The sequence below is a fragment of the Brachyhypopomus gauderio genome, chromosome 10, assembly GCF_052324685.1.
Source record: "Brachyhypopomus gauderio isolate BG-103 chromosome 10, BGAUD_0.2, whole genome shotgun sequence".
In the NCBI taxonomy this organism is placed as follows: Eukaryota; Metazoa; Chordata; class Actinopteri; order Gymnotiformes; family Hypopomidae; genus Brachyhypopomus; species Brachyhypopomus gauderio.
Window position 1 is genome coordinate 17,145,691 of NC_135220.1, and position 15,829 is coordinate 17,161,519.

Sequence of the window (15,829 nt, forward strand, 5' to 3'; positions counted from 1 at the left end):
ATATGCTGGGGGGTCCTAAAGGAAGAGGGATTTGGTGTAGGAACTCTGCTTTGACAGGTGCATGGGGAAACCTGCACCAGTCAGTATTTCTGTTTCCATTGTATTTTTCTGTGTTAGTTTAATGTGTAGCAACAGTCTCCCTTAGTTAGAGCTATAATGGACATGATTAGCTCATAATTAGTATCAGATAAATCTCAATGGTACTAAAGTTGAGAGGGTCTGCAACTTCAAGTTCGCCTGCATAAACATGACAGAGGGACCTTATTTGGACCACTCACACCGGTCAGATGGTAAAGAAGATATAACAGTGTGTCTTCTACCTTATAAGGTTGTGTATGTTTGGCATGAACCCCGCTTTCTCATGTATGAGGAATACATGATCTGTGCAAGACGTGTGTATGTATGGATACGTATATGAATTTTTCTGTACCCTTCTAACCCTTTGTTCTTAGCAGTCTGTATAGCCTATATCTTCCCTTCACCGACCCCTATATGCAAATTTACTATATTTGCATATAGTGACATTTGTGAATGTCTGTCAGTATAGGGAGTTCACGCTTGCTCACCTGACTCCTTAACAATTGACATCCACATGATCTGTTCTTTTACATCCACTTTAATGTTAATACCATATTTCTCTGTCTGTTTCTCAGCTGTTTGTGTAATCGAGATGGTAAGAAGAGTGGCACGTGGCCCAAATCTCCCAGACAGACTGGTTGGTTGGTTGGTCATTTTATTAGTCCTACATGCTGAAACAGCAATAGAGGAACACTACTGAAATAATAAAAATATATTTCAGTATGTAATTATATTATGTAATATATTATGTAACAATATAATTATAATATGGCTGAATATACACAAGTTTACATACCCATGTCATGTAAAGTAACATGGATTAACCACAGAGATGAAATTAGCAAAACAGCACATGGTGATGGAACAACAGATGGTGATGAATGACCACCAGTGTCCAGAGGTCGATTGAAGGTCTCCAGAACGTTAAAATGAATGCACATAAAGGCAACAGTTTGACTGATGACAAATGTTGGGAGATTTACCTTTGTGTCCTAGTTGGGCTACCGTAGGAGGGTTGTGGAGAGCAGGAGGACAGCGCGGGGGTGGGGACCATTAGAGGAATGCACCTGAGATGTACTCACCTGCTGTTCCACAATAAAGTAGTTTAGGTCCAGTTATACTGCGTCTCAGTGTCCCATCACATGACAACAAATGAACCAGAACCTCCTGTACAGTCCCTTGCTACAGCAGAATCAAGTCTTTATAGATGTGGGTTATTGGTAAGGATGTGTCTTCCTGTCTACAACCACCACAAAACTATGAAGGGAGCATCCCACAACTGATACAGACATCTTTAGTTTGTTGAGCTTCCTGGTTTCACTCCAACTCAAATTTGACTTTCCCAATATATTGCACTAATATGCAAAACGACACTTGCAATGACAGACTAGTGGAACATCTCCAACATCTTGTTGCCAGAATTAAAGGATGTGAACTTCTGTTCAATCTCTTCCTGTTCTCTGATTTGACCTTCCAGTCTAGTCTGTTGTTGACGTGGACACCAACATATTCAAAGGTGTCATCCAAAGGTGTCAGTTCAACGTCCTGTTGCATGATTTTAATTGGTGGGGTTGTGATCCTCTTACTGAAATCGAAACCCATCTCCTCAAGTTGAACACCACTTCTGCAGGCAACACGGGACAGTAGCGTAAATATATCTAATATCTAAAATGTAATGCTAACGCAGCGCTGTATCACAGCCATAACTAATTGTAGATCTAACGCACACAGATTAACGCAGAACTAACGTCATCTAATGCGGTGCTTTCTATAACAGGTCTTAGTTAAATAGGTTTTGTTTATGACTGCTCACTATCCTCAACACAATAAAGTTCCTCGTGCAGTGCTAGAATGCTACAGCTGAGCAGTAACGGTTACAGCAGACCACAGCGTAACCTCACCAAATGAAGGTGTGAAGAAGCAGCCTCCACCTTGGGCTGATGGACGTGCGGGTGACCACATTTGGGCGACTCAGAAGAATAAGAGCATTAAAAAATGAAGAGAAGAAGGTGGAGGCCACGAACATGGAGACTTGCCGTAAGTACTCCTGGGTTGTTTTAGCTAATATAAAATACGTTTATTAAACTATTACAGTTTTACAATCTACAACCATAGGCTATGGCAGGGCTCTCAAGTTTTGGATTCATGTCAGAGTGTGAGAGTTGGGGGGTGGGGGGGGGGGGGTGGCTAACGTAAGTTGTTGCGCGCGGGGGGGGGGGGGGGGGGGGGGGGGTTGTATATCGCGATCGATCGCCAGTGGAGGGCGACATAGATATGGATCGGAGGTAAATAAACTAGATTTTTTCTCGCCGTGTGAAATCGGAAGTGTGGCGTGTGAGCGTGTGAAGACGGTCAAATGTGTGTGTCACACGCTCAATGCGTGAGACTTGAGATCCCTGGGCTATGGTCACAATAGCAAAGAAAAAAACCCTTAGTAAACACCAGAGAAGAGGAGAGAAAGAGAGAGAGAGAGAGAGAGATAGAGAGAGAGTCAATTAGGGTAAAAAACACATGCCCTAAATCCATGACCCTTCAAGTGATTTTGCCCTTTCTGTAATACAGTTGAAATTGCAGTAAATGGAACAATTCATCTGTTTTGTTCTCTGTAGTATCTACTATAGCCATACTCCTAGGACATTTTAATGTACACAATATTTATCTTGTGCTCTGTGAAGTAATTTCTGCTTATGTTCATACACACCATAATAAATTGCAGTTAGTGTAGTTGCATAGTGACCACATTTCTCAAAGAGGAAATGGATACCACAGAGCTGCCTGTGAACACAAATACTTTTACCCCACTATGTGAGATGAAGCCATGCTTACCAACAGGGTGCGTCTACCGCAGCAGGGGCTGGTGAGAAAGAGATTATTGTGTCATTATGTAAGATTAAGATTATGCATTATAAGAACGGCACATGTCTGAAAATGTGTAAAACCATGTGTATGACTTTTTAAGAGTGTCATATTTAGTATAATGTTTTCATAACATAGTAGTCATGATTGTCACATTTATCATATCATAATATGGGAATAAAACTGATTCAAATGTGCTATCCTGTCACTGCCAGACATGAGGGACCTATTCCATTCACAAGATCTTTGTCTCCTAATTATTACATGAACCTGTAGCTAATTAGTACAGCCCTGTTCATACGAGACCAGTCACACTCAGGTTTTGTGAAGTATTACATATTCTCAAGTGCATACTGAGCGTTACTTATTTATCCCGTAACCCACCTGGCTGGTTCTTTGTTTGTTTATTTTCCCTCCTGGTTTATTTGCTTGTGGTTCTGTTTTCTTCTGGGTTTTACACTGGTTTTTTACTTCAATACGGATGTTGTGTGGATTCCTGTTTGTGAATGTCCAGGTTTTATCCTCACATTCTCCTATTATCTGTCATGTCTGGATTTCCCTTCAAATAATCAAACCAGAGTTCAGGATCTACAGGCGCCTGCTTTGTCTTATCATGTCACATACACATTTTCTACTTGTAGACATTTGTGAGGTGTTCCTGTCTGGTTTGCTGTGTGTGGATCATCGTGTCTTTTCTTCCAGGTAAGATTTGTTTCACTCCCTAATGATGAACTAAGTTTATAGTGTAAAGGTTTTACATAGAGACTAATATCTCTGTTTTACTGAACCACATTTTTCAGTTGTGAAGACAGACAACACTGTACCAAATGCGAATCAGGTTCACATCGTTCATAAGCAAATGTCCACTACAATCAGCTGTCCTTACAACAAAACAGACGCTCTATATTTACGAGTAGTTTTGCAAGGAAATCACCAACTGTGCGTATACACAAATATGCTTAACAATTGGACAAAACAGTCATGTACAGAAGACATCAGATTAATATGGATTTCACAAACAAAGGAAATATCATGGGAGTTGTTAAATCTCCAGATACACAACTCTGGTTTTTACACCTGTACTGTGGACAGACTTGTCCCACCTCCTTCAAAGTGTCTGGGAGTCAAGAAAACATTCATTCAGGTCATAGGTAAGAACACCTGAATTTACAATTACCTGTACCTTATATGAGAGAACCTACAGTATACAAGTCCAATATAAAAACCTTTATGCTTGTATTAAGTTGTTGTTGTTCATAATATCATTCTTGTCCATGAATATTTTATCATAAGTATTGTATCACTCATTTGATGTTTAGTCCTGATGTTGGGTGAGCATACTGTAAATAAGTTTAAAAAAAAAAGTTTTTGTAATGTCCATTCCCTTTAATATATGCTTTACACACAATACTGACTCTGTGTCTACAACCTGATGACTTTATCCAACTTCTGCCTTTGCCGTCCGACACTGGAGTCAGTGTGGTAATGCAATTGGAAGATGTGAGATCTGCAAGTGATACAGAATTATTCAAATCAGAAGCAGTAGTTTATAGTTAAAGCATCGAATAACAGTGCTATGAGAATAAACATTTTAGTGTATCAGCCACCATTTCTGCTGGAGAAAGAAGTAGATCACAAATCTTATGACTACAAGAACAATGAAATCTCAATCACAACACCAAATCAACCTTTTATTAAGCTTTAAACATATGGTCAGAGAGTAGGTACAGAGATGATACTGAATACCCAGAATATCACCAACACAATGGACACAGAAATGTAGTGGTGTCAATGTATGCATATATATTTTCTGGGAGTACTGAGCTATTCAATGAATGAATCATCCTGGATCATCAGAGAAATGTCTCTGATTGTCTCATTTCCTATTGTGTGTCAATCCCCAGCCCGTCCAGTCGTGTCTGTTATGTGTGTGGAAGGATCTAGAGATTCTCTAAAGCTCCTGCTGTGCACTGCTGAGGGCTTTTACCCTGCCGCTCTGGATCAGGTCTGGACCAGAGATGGAGAACACATCACGTACCTGAACACCTCTCACATCCACCGGAACTACAGTATCAATGCAGATGGATCCTACAGTCTCAGATCATATCTTCAGCTGTTGCCAGAAACACCTGAAGACAGCGTTTATATCTGCTGGGTGAATCACTCATCCCTGAGTCAACCTGTCGCTGTTCATGTGACCTCAACTGCCTGCTGGGAAAAAGGAGATAACAGGTATGGACATCCAGTATAATCCAATGTCACTTGAATGTGGTCAATGTACACCATGTGTCTGATAACTTCTGTAATCAGACACACACTGCCCCTTTTCGTTTATGTAAGTAACGATGTAGTCACTCTGACTTGCTAACACTGGAACTCCAATTGTGACCTTTCTGCATTCACAGTGCTGCTGTTTCTCCTCCAGTTCTGATTGTCGTAATGGCAGCATTCATGTTTATTGTGCTGACTGGTTTTGCTGTGATCTTTCAAGTTCATTATCCATGTCTCAGTGAGTTTGTGTTTCATCTCACAGCACTGAATTTGTCACAGTGTTATTCTTAACTGTCTTGTGATCAGTGGTTATGACTGTGTGGATAATTATTTTCAATACTTTCCTGTTCTCTGGCTCTTTTGTATAAAAGCATACTAATGGGGACTCATTATGAAAACTTACAGGCATTTAGAAAAGGGGCCTGCAACCATGTCCCGTTATCCATTAATATACCATACATTGTAAATATTTTGATGCTACATTTGTTTTTGTGTTAATTTTAAAAAATCACTATGGCTAGTATATTTTTGCCAAAGCATTTGTAGCATCATAATCATGAGTCAGACACATTACTATGTATGTTCGTTATGGTAATTTTAATTGATTAACAACTTAAAATTGTTGAATTTCAGAAATTCATTCACTCTGGTCTTCTGCTGGTGGTACCACATTGCCTGAACCAGTTTTGCTCTCTCAGGTGAGCATTGTTTACTCTCTCAGGTGAGCATTGTTTACTCTCTCAGGTGAGCATTGTTTACTCTCCCAGGTGAGCATTGTTTACTCTCCCAGGTGAGCATTGTTTACTCTCCCAGGTGAGCATTGTTTACTCTGTTAGGGAAAAGTTCCATCTCTACCTCTTACTGGGCTCCATCTCACCCTGTCTCACCTTACCAGGTGGAGTTCCATGTAGTGAGTGCAGGAAGACACCTCACACAGATGCCTCCCTAATCTGGTACCAACACCATGACCTGGAAGAAAAGCCTCTGCTTCAGTCAGGGACTTCACTTGTAACACCAGTAACACTGGTAACACCTGTAACACACCGGTAACAATTATAACATCTGTAACTCTGGTAACACCTGTAACACCTGTAACACCGGTAACACCTGTAAATCCGGCCCTCCCTTTTGTTGTTCACTCTGTTACGGCCTGTCTAGGCGTGAGGACCGTAACAGTGGTGTAGGTGAACAGCAGCGTGAATGTTAGTGATGATGGGACAACAGAAGTGGGTGGTTACAGGTGTATTATACAGAAATTGTATTTACAAAGACATTTACATAGACATAACTGGTCTCAGCTTCAGGAGTGGCCCAGGCCAACATAACAAACAGAACAGAACTATTAAATAAACCAAACACTAATTAACAGAAAACAAACATTCAATACTACCCTAACTCCCTAACAAAAACCATACAAACAAACCCAAACCCCAAAACAAAATTGCAGCCACTCCCTACTACTAGTACACCAACAACACATAGAATATTTACAAAATGTACAACCAGCAGATAATCCAACAGGGACAAAGGCAAAAGCATAAACGAGTACAAAAGCAGTCAAAACCAGATCAATCACACAATCAAGGAGCAAAATGTCTCGCTAGGAGGTACTGGGAAATAATTACATTTTATTGTAAAATATGTTTCCAGAATGTTGTCTTTTCACATCAGTTATGTAGAAGAAATTACCTAGACAGAGAAGTTTAAATATTCAGCTGGCCATTAACCAACTATGATGATTTTTATGGTTAAAATCTTTCAGACTCTATTACCTACTGATTTTATGTTGCTTTGATATAACGTGACATTTTTATGCTGCTGTTTAATAATTCTATAGATGTTTCATACACTTGTCAAGTGAGAATGTTCATAATTAAACCTTTCATTGATATGGCCGTTAGATTCACAAAGACTTCATTTTTGTCCTCACTCACTTCTTGCACTTTCACAGTCTTGCGTCCCCTCTGCCCCCAAATGCCACATATATTTCACACCTTCCATATACAGTCAAACTATTATGTACACTTTATGTTGCTTTAGTAATTTTGTGGTTGTGCTATCACAGTTTGTTGGTAATAAATGATGCTGACTTTGATTTGTGGGGAAAAAAACATTTAACATCATTTATCCGTCACCCCCCCTCTGTATGCCTTATTTATCTAGTGTTGTGTGAAGTCATTTCTGCTTCTGTTCATACTCAGACCATTCTTAAATTTCTATTTTTAGACCTCAGCCTCACTCTGCCTGCTCTTCCTGTGTAAATGATAAAGGGTGAGAGCTGAAGGTTTGACTTTCTCAAAGGAAGGTACGCCTTTTAAAGTGAAAGAAATGGTCAGTAACCCCCCCAAGTGACTGAAAAGGTTGAAAATGTATACCAACCTATTTCATATACTGAATATATCATCATAATAAGTCAATGTTACTTGTAAAATGTGTTAATAAAATTCTGTTGCATGAGCTTCAATGGTGTGTACTACAGCAGTATGCAAGACTCATGGGATATCTGCTTGTTAAACAGGAGGATGATCTGATGTAAGAGAATATGCCACAGGGTACTTTTGATAAAAACATAATTCTACCATTTTATTTTTAGCATGCAAAGAACAATTAATATTTGTTCTACACAATAAGAAATGGTACCAACATGAATCTACAACACAGTTAGTGTAGTTATATAGAAACTGCTGGTGTCTGCATTTCACAAAGAGGAAATGGATACCACAGAGCTGCCTGTGAACACAAGTGCTTTTACCCCACTATGTGAGATGAAGCCATGCTTACCAACAGGCTTACCAACAGGCTACCACAGCAGGGGCTGGTGAGAAAAAGATTCTTGTGTCATTATGTAAGATTATGCATTATAAGAACTGCACACATAACATTTACATGTCTGATGTCTGAAAATGTCTTTTTAAAACCATGTGTATGACATTGTAAGAGTGTCATATTTAGTATAATGTTTTCATAACAGTTATAGTAGTCATGGTTGTCACATTTATCATCATATTCTGAAAGGGAATAAAACTGATTCAAATGTGCTATCCTGTCACTGCCAGACATGAGGGACCTATTCCATTCACAAGATCTTTGTCTCCTGATTATTAGATGAACCTGTAGCTAATTAGTACAGCCCTGTTCATACGAGACCAGTCACACTCAGTCTTTGCGAAGTATTGCATATTCCCCAGTGTTTTGCATACTGAGCATTACTTATTCATCCTGTTACCCACCTGGCTGGTTCTTGTTTCTAGTTTCCCTCCTGGTTTATTTGCTTGCGGTTCTGTTTTCTTCTGGGTTTTGGACTGGTTTTTGACTTCGAGACGGATGTTGTGTGGATTCCTGTTTGTGAATGTCCAGGTTTTATCCTCACATTCTCCTATTATCTCTCTCATGTCTGGATTTCCCTTCAAATAATAAAACCAGAGTGTTCAGGATCTACAGGCGCCTGCTTTGTCTTATCATGTCACATACACATTTTCTACTTGTAGACATTTGTGAGGTGTTCCTGTCTGGTTTGCTGTGTGTGGATCATCGTGTCTTTTCTTCCAGGTAAGATTTATTTCACTCCCTAATGATGAACTAAGTTTATAGTGTAAAGGTTTTACATAGAGACTAATATCTCTGTTTTACCTAACCACATTTTTCAGCTGTGAAGACAGACAACACTGTACCAAATGCGAATCAGGTTCACATAGTTCATAAGCGAATGTCCACTACAATCAGCTGTCCTTACAACAAAACAGACGCTCTATATTTACGAGTAGTTTTGCAAGGAAATCACCAACTGTGCTCATACACAAATATGCTTAATAATTGGACAAAACAGTCATGTACAGAAGACATCAGATTAATATGGATTTCACAAACAAAGGAAATATCATTGGAGTTGTTTAATCTCCAGATAAATAACTCTGGTCTTTACACCTGTACTGTGGACAGACTTGTCCCACCTCCTTCAAAGTGTCTGGGAGTCAAGAAAACATTCATTCAGGTCATAGGTAAGAAAATCTGAATTTACCTTATACCATTATATCACCTTATATGAGAACCTACAGTATACAAGTCCAATATAAAAACCTTTATGCTTGTATTAAGTTGTTATTGTTCATAATATCATTCTTGTCCATGAATATTTTATAATAAATATTGTATCAAGTCCTGATCAGAGGTGGAAAGAGTACTGAAAAATTGTAATTGAGTAAAAGTATCATTACTTTGCCTAAACTCTACTCAGAGTAAAAGTAAAATTACCCATCTCAAAATTTACTCGAGTAAAAGTACAAAATTACTTCATTTAAAATGTAATTTGAGTAAAAGTTACTTAGTTACTTTCAGTTATTTAATGCATGGATGAATCATGAACCAAATTCAGCACAAGTTGTTTTAATCGATTTCAAAGTGTATTTAAGTGCACAGCCACACTTGCAAAAAGATCAGCTGGGCTCAGGAACATACTTCCTCACAGCACAAGGAGTCACAACCTGTACCATAAAGTGCAAACAATTTTCAGTCCTATTGTCCAACGGACAACACTATGATAAGAATAAAGAAATTTAAATACAAATTATCCAAAAAACAAAATGCACACAAAATTAAGTGCCCACAAGATGCCAAAAATCAAACTAAAATGCAACAGGATTCCACTACTCACAATAAAATGCCCACAGGATCCCACATCAAAAATTAAAAAATGTTCATAGGATCCCACAATTTAAAAGAAAGTGCTCACAGGATCCAACTATTCAAAATACAGTGCCCACCGGATCCCACTATTCACAATAAAATGCCCACAGGTTGCCACAACTCAAAATAAAATATAAAATGACCACAGGATCCCACATCTCAAAATAAAACAAAATGCGCACAGGATTCCACTATTTAAAACGCTCACAGGATCCCACATCTCAAAATAAAACAAAATGCGCACAGGATTCCACTATTTAAAACGCTCACAGGATCCAGCTATTCAAAATACAGTGCCCACAGGATTCCACTTTTCTCAATAAAATGTCCACAGGGTAGATGTTGATAACCTGATAGATAGAAGATTTAAAGATAGAACAGTCTCATCCTTTTGGAAAAAAGTACACCAGATTACAACCTGATTATGAGAAAATGGAAAGGGCAGGCACAAGGCAAGGCCACGCAATTGGCCTTCAGTTCTGGGACTCAGAAGTTTACATTTCTGCCTGCATTTAATATTTCACCATCAATATTTTTTTTACTCAGTAATGTGAGGGCGTTCAAATGTAGTGAAGTAAAACTACTTGGGTCAAAATTTACTCAAGTAAAAGTAACTACTCAAAAAAACTACTCAGAAAATTACAAATTACTCATAAAAAGTACTCAATTACAGTAATTTGAGTAAATGTAATTAGTTACTTTCCACCCCTGGTCCTGATGTTAGGTGAACATACTGTAACTATGTTTAAAAAATTAAGTTATTGTAATGTCCGTGCCCCTTAATATATGCTTTACACACAATACTGACTCTGATTCTACAACCTGATGACTTTATCCAACTTCTGCCTTTGCCGTCCGACACTGGAGTCAGTGTGGTAATGCAATTGGAAGATGTGAGATCTGCAAGTGAAACAGAATTATTCAAATCAGAAGCAGTAGTTTATAGTTAAAGCATCGATTAACAGTGCTATGAGAATAAACATTTTAGTGTATCAGCCACCATTTCTGCTGGAGAAAGAAGTAGACCACAAATCTTCCAACTGCAAGAACAATCAAATCTCAAACACAACACCAAATCAAACTTTTATTAAGCTTTAAACATATGGTCAGAGAGTAGGTACAGTGATGATACTGAATATCTAGAATATCACCAAAACAATGGACACAGAAATGTAGTGGTGTCAATGCATGCATATATATTTTCTGGGAGTACTGAGCTATTCAATGAATGAATCATCCTGGATCATCAGAGAAATGTCTCTGATTGTCTCATTTCCTATTGTGTGTCAATCCCCAGCCCGTCCAGTCGTGTCTGTTATGTGTGTGGAAGGATCTAGAGATTCTCTAAAGCTCCTGCTGTGCACTGCTGAGGGCTTTTACCCTGCCGCTCTGGATCAGGTCTGGACCAGAGATGGAGAAAACATCACGTACCTGAACACCTCTCACATCCACCGGAACTACAGTATCAATGCAGATGGATCCTACAGTCTCAGATCATATCTTCAGCTGTTGCCAGAAACACCTGAAGACAGTATTTACATCTGCTGGGTGAATCACTCATCCCTCAGTCAACCTGTCGCTGTTAACATCTCCTCCTCTGCTTGCTTTCGAGATGTCTGGGAGAGAGGTGTGAGTTTTCCATTAGAACTTTGTCTTCTTTTACTTTCTTGAGCAATGCTGTGATGTTCCATAACTGTTGTTGCATTTACAAATTAGGCCGTTTTGTTTTGTTATTTGCAGCTGTGTTTATAATAGCTGCAGTCATCAGCTCTGTTGTGGCTGTGGCTTTGATCCTTGCAGTCAGTTGTCTTCTCAGTAGGTTCTTCTGCTGCATCTCTTCCATACACTCCCTCTAATTTGTTTCCATTAAGATCATTTTATTGTTCTGCCATGAAGTGAAACAACATCTTTATTTAATAAAGAGTAGCAGGTTCCACTGTAAAACATGAAAGATCATTGTACCATGTTTAAGAGTATTCTTCGCATAAGCTACTATTTCTGAATTTATGAATGCATGTACTTTGCAGGATGGTTCTGTGCACCATCTTCTGGAGGGATGCCGCACCCACAGGAGCCTGCATGGCTCCCTCCACTGCAGTCCCAGGTGTACTCCACACTGGGGAACCATCAGCCCGTGCCATGCCATGCCAACCCAGTAGGAACCAGAACTGCCACTTTCTAACAAAGATGGACAATTCCCATTCATGCATTTCATAATGTGTGATTGATCAGCTGATCTAAATGATCTGAGGTCATCGTATTTTGCATTTCAGTAACTACATGGGCTTGTGTCTAGTGTAATCATATTAAATCACGACATAAAATCTACATGAAATGGTGTGCAGTTTTCATCAAAGATTAAAGTTTCCAACGACTTTTATAATCCAAGCAAACTCCAGTACAAACATGTGTTCATTTATGAATTATGATTTCGTAACTACTTCTAATTCTTAATCACAGGAGTAATAAAAATTTATGTATTATATTGTTTATTTATTTATTATTAAAACATTTTTTGGGGGGGGGGGGTCGTCATGTAGTCTATGTCTTTCATGAACTAACCCAAATGTTGTCGTTTGCTTTACCAAAACATTTGTAGTAATTCCAATAAAATAACGTAAATGAAATGAAATGAAAGCACCCTAGTAGTGGAACTGTGATTTGGGACTGTGTTCACCGTCGAGAGTTTCCTTGCGGTACATGGACACTGCAGGTAGAATTTGGACGACTTAGCTAACCTAGCTAAAGTAACTTCATGGTGTGTTGAAGGGTGACTACACCAAACCACTCTAAAATGTTACAGACGTTTCTTTGTTGACATTAGCTAGATAGCGAGAACGCAACTGTAGTTAGCTAGTTGTATTCGAAGAGTTTGCGATATTTCTTTCAGAGCTAGCTAGCCAGTTAGCTATGTCGCTAAGGCATCTTGTGCTCACAGCAACAGCGCTGTTTTTAGCATGTAGCAAGTGATGTGAGTGCTGTAACCAGCACTGGAAATGTTGCTAGATTACCTGGCCAGACAGAATATGTTTCTGAATGTAACTAATATAAACCAACGTGTATTTTTTGTTAATTCTGTGAATTAAACAAAGCGAGCAAGCTAACTAGCTACATCATAACTGTGCCTACACAGACAGACCTTTAGATATATGGGAAAGACGCAGTCAACAGCAGTAACAGTTATTTGCTGTACTGTTACAGTATGATTGACTAGGGTTTGTGTAGTGATTATTGTGCGAAGTATTAACTGTTTGAGTGCAGAGGGCTAAGTGAACTTGTCTATGTTATCCTGATCCTGTTACTGTGTCGGTGCAGCGCGATAAAGGACGTCCAACTATGTCGACCACAACCCATGGCTTTAAAAGCAGCAAGCAAGACTTCACGTTCGGACCCTGGAGAGTCACTGCTGCGAAAACCCACATTATGAAGTCTAAGGACATTGAGCGGTCCGTAGATTGCACGCACTCTCTATAGTTCTTGTACTGAAAACTGAATAAGGTTAGGCTATTTAGTAAATATATTTATATAGCACACAATTATGTTAGTAACAGGATATTTGCCATGAGCTAATTTTGACAGATGGTTCGTTGTGAATCAGGTTAGCTGAGGAGATGCACATGCCTTCACTCCCAGAGATGCTTTTTGGAGACAACGTACTGCGCATTCAACATACTGATGGCTTTGGCATCGAATTCAATGCAGTTGACGCCCTCAAACGTGTCAACAATATGCAGGACACTGTGAAAGTGGCATGTGCACAGGAATGGCAGGAAAGCAGGTTAGAATTCAGATGATACATTGACTGTGTGATCTTTAGATGTTTTTTGTATACCCTAATGAGTGTTCTGTATTTGTGCTTTACTGTAGATCTGACTTCGAGGAGCACGCTAAGGAGGTAGTGAAGCGATATGACTGGACATACACAACAGATTACAGAGGAACATTGCTTGGTGAAGACCTGCAGCTAAAGGTTATTACTTCAGACAAGTGTGTGCTTGTGTGGTGAGGTGTCTTGGTTCTTGTCAGTTTAAGTTCACTGACAATGCATCATGTATTTTGTCTTCAAAACTGACAGCAGTGTACTGATGTTTGCTGTTGTGTCCTATTTCTCTGTTCAACTGTCTCTCAGGTGTCTCCCACAACAGAGCGGATAGACTTGGAGAAACTGAAAGCTCGAGAGCAGATAATGTTCTTTGAGGATGTGCTGCTGTTCGAGGATGAACTACACGATCACGGTGTATCCATGATCAGCGTGAAAATCGTGAGTGACATCCATTTCCTCACCAATCTCTTGTTGATGTCCTGTGAGTATTTGTGACAGGAGTGAGCTTGGGTTTCAAAACCTAGTATTCAGAAAACGTGCTTGTGTAGCTCTAGAAGATCTGTCATGAGGATCTGGAGAGGAACCCGGGCCATGTGTGGAGGAAGTCTGGTCTATGTGGTCCACAGGTCTGAGCTGCTATCATGTCTGTTGCAGAGAGTCATGCCTTCCAGTTTCTTTGTTCTGCTGCGTTTCTTTCTGCGAGTGGACGGTGTGCTGATCCGCATCAATGACACGCGGCTCTATCACCAGGTAAGTGGTGCTCCAGCAGATAGGGAAACCATTTAGGCAAAGCCTTGCCTGTCTTGGTAGTCTTGCCCTTGTGGACGTGACATAACTGATCGCAGATCAGTGTCCAGCAGCTCCTGGCTGTAGCTCTGCACTGGTAGAGGTACTCTGGTCAAGTGAAATGTAATGTATTAAAGTTTGAGATTAATTTGTGGTGCAGAGATATTGTTTACCTTGTTAAATGACCACTTTGTTTGCTTACAGGCTGGGCAGAACTACATGCTGAGGGAGTTCAGCACACGAGAAAACCAGGTGTCAGCTCTTCAGGTGAGAGATGTGATGTTTCCCCTCAAGACTACTTACCTGACACACCAAAATTCCTGGGATTTCTTAAGGGATTTTCAGTTCCTTAATGTTGCTGTTATTTTAGATGTCATACCATGTTTGTTTACTTCAATCAGTCAGTCATTAATAGACCATCTTTTGTTTGATGGTAGTACTACTTTAAATAATCCAATGATTATGCAAGCCAGCATGTTCACTTTCTGTGTTTGTATTTATTTACTGTATTTATCTCCACTGTGGTTCTTTTACTGTCTGACATGTCCTCTTTGCCTCCAGCATCTTCCCCCAGCCCTGTACACAGACCCCAATGAGATCGCTCAGCACTTATCGCTCAAGCTCACCCAGTGTGAGAAGCTGGAGTTGCCTGAGCACAAGCCGACATCCGAGCCTTCCAACACGCCACAGTGATGCGCACGCATGGGTTACACCTATCAAACACCAGAGTACTCGGATCTGAACTCAGATCACCTTTTCACCCTTCTCGTGTCATAGAGCACAACTGTATGAGCAGGGGCTGTTGGACCCAGGTCAGCATTCTTGTTTAAAACGTTAGATGCATATAAGCCCAGACCTGGAGCTGAGAAGAGTTACGAGAGCTGTGAGGACACGCCCCCATGTGCAGGCCCCAGTATGCACGCAGCTCACAGTGAAGACGTATTTTTTAATGAAACAAAACCAGAGTTACTGGAAGATTGCCATCTGAGACTTTTGCAGAGTTGTACTGTAACACACAATGAAAATGTCAAGGACTGATTTGCTATAATTCTGTATTTTCCTATAAATTATAAGGTAGAGAGCAATTTTGTTGATGCCATCTGTATTTATGGTTATTATTGATTACTTGTCTGGGTTGTCACTGAAAACAAGACAGCAGATTGACATTAAAACATGTGCTTGTAAATATGGTCTTTTTTGCATTTTATAATGAACCAAAAATGGAATGCAGAAAATCTGAGGATACCAAGAAGTTGAAATTTGGGAATGCATTGATAGCTTTTTTAAAACATTTTGTGATGGATATCGTACTATGCAATTTTCGTGAAAAAC

General features: G+C 39.6%; 1 protein-coding gene across 8 annotated transcripts; it reads left to right on the plus strand.

Moving 5' to 3' along the window:
- The first annotated feature begins 2,614 nt into the window (after window positions 1-2,614).
- Window positions 2,615-15,680, plus strand: tiprl (TIP41, TOR signaling pathway regulator-like (S. cerevisiae)). 8 transcript variants are annotated; one of them, XR_013133724.1, is made up of 12 exons: window positions 2,615-2,935; window positions 3,576-3,636; window positions 3,735-4,085; window positions 4,839-5,166; window positions 5,340-5,443; window positions 5,839-5,903; window positions 6,101-8,023; window positions 8,694-8,754; window positions 8,853-9,203; window positions 11,186-11,703; window positions 11,916-12,646; window positions 13,204-13,339. XR_013133724.1 is itself a non-coding variant. In XM_077020031.1 (12 exons), the coding sequence occupies exons 6-12, from the start codon at window positions 13,225-13,227 to the stop codon at window positions 15,188-15,190; spliced, it is 816 nt and encodes a 271-aa protein (XP_076876146.1). In that variant the 5' UTR covers window positions 7,954-8,023; window positions 8,694-8,754; window positions 8,853-9,203; window positions 11,186-11,703; window positions 11,916-12,601; window positions 13,204-13,224; the 3' UTR covers window positions 15,191-15,679. The 8 variants fall into 8 exon arrangements, 5 of the variants coding, with proteins under 5 accessions (XP_076876146.1, XP_076876149.1, XP_076876145.1 ...); XR_013133723.1 differs by lacking the exon at window positions 2,615-2,935 and having other exon boundaries at window positions 3,002-3,636; window positions 11,186-11,515; window positions 11,629-11,703; XM_077020031.1 differs by lacking the exons at window positions 2,615-2,935; window positions 3,576-3,636; window positions 3,735-4,085; ... (1 more) ...; window positions 5,340-5,443; window positions 5,839-5,903 and adding exons at window positions 13,487-13,666; window positions 13,756-13,858; window positions 14,018-14,149; ... (1 more) ...; window positions 14,702-14,764; window positions 15,059-15,679 and having other exon boundaries at window positions 7,954-8,023; window positions 11,916-12,601; window positions 13,204-13,334.
- Window positions 15,681-15,829: the final 149 nt, after the last annotated feature.

Bases quoted from the DNA above. Each gene is read 5' to 3' on its own strand.
- tiprl (XM_077020030.1), top strand. The intron at 13,667-13,755 runs GTTAGAATTCAG...GCTTTACTGTAG, and splicing joins CAGGAATGGCAGGAAAGCAG to ATCTGACTTCGAGGAGCACG. The intron at 14,765-15,058 runs GTGAGAGATGTG...CTTTGCCTCCAG, and splicing joins ACCAGGTGTCAGCTCTTCAG to CATCTTCCCCCAGCCCTGTA.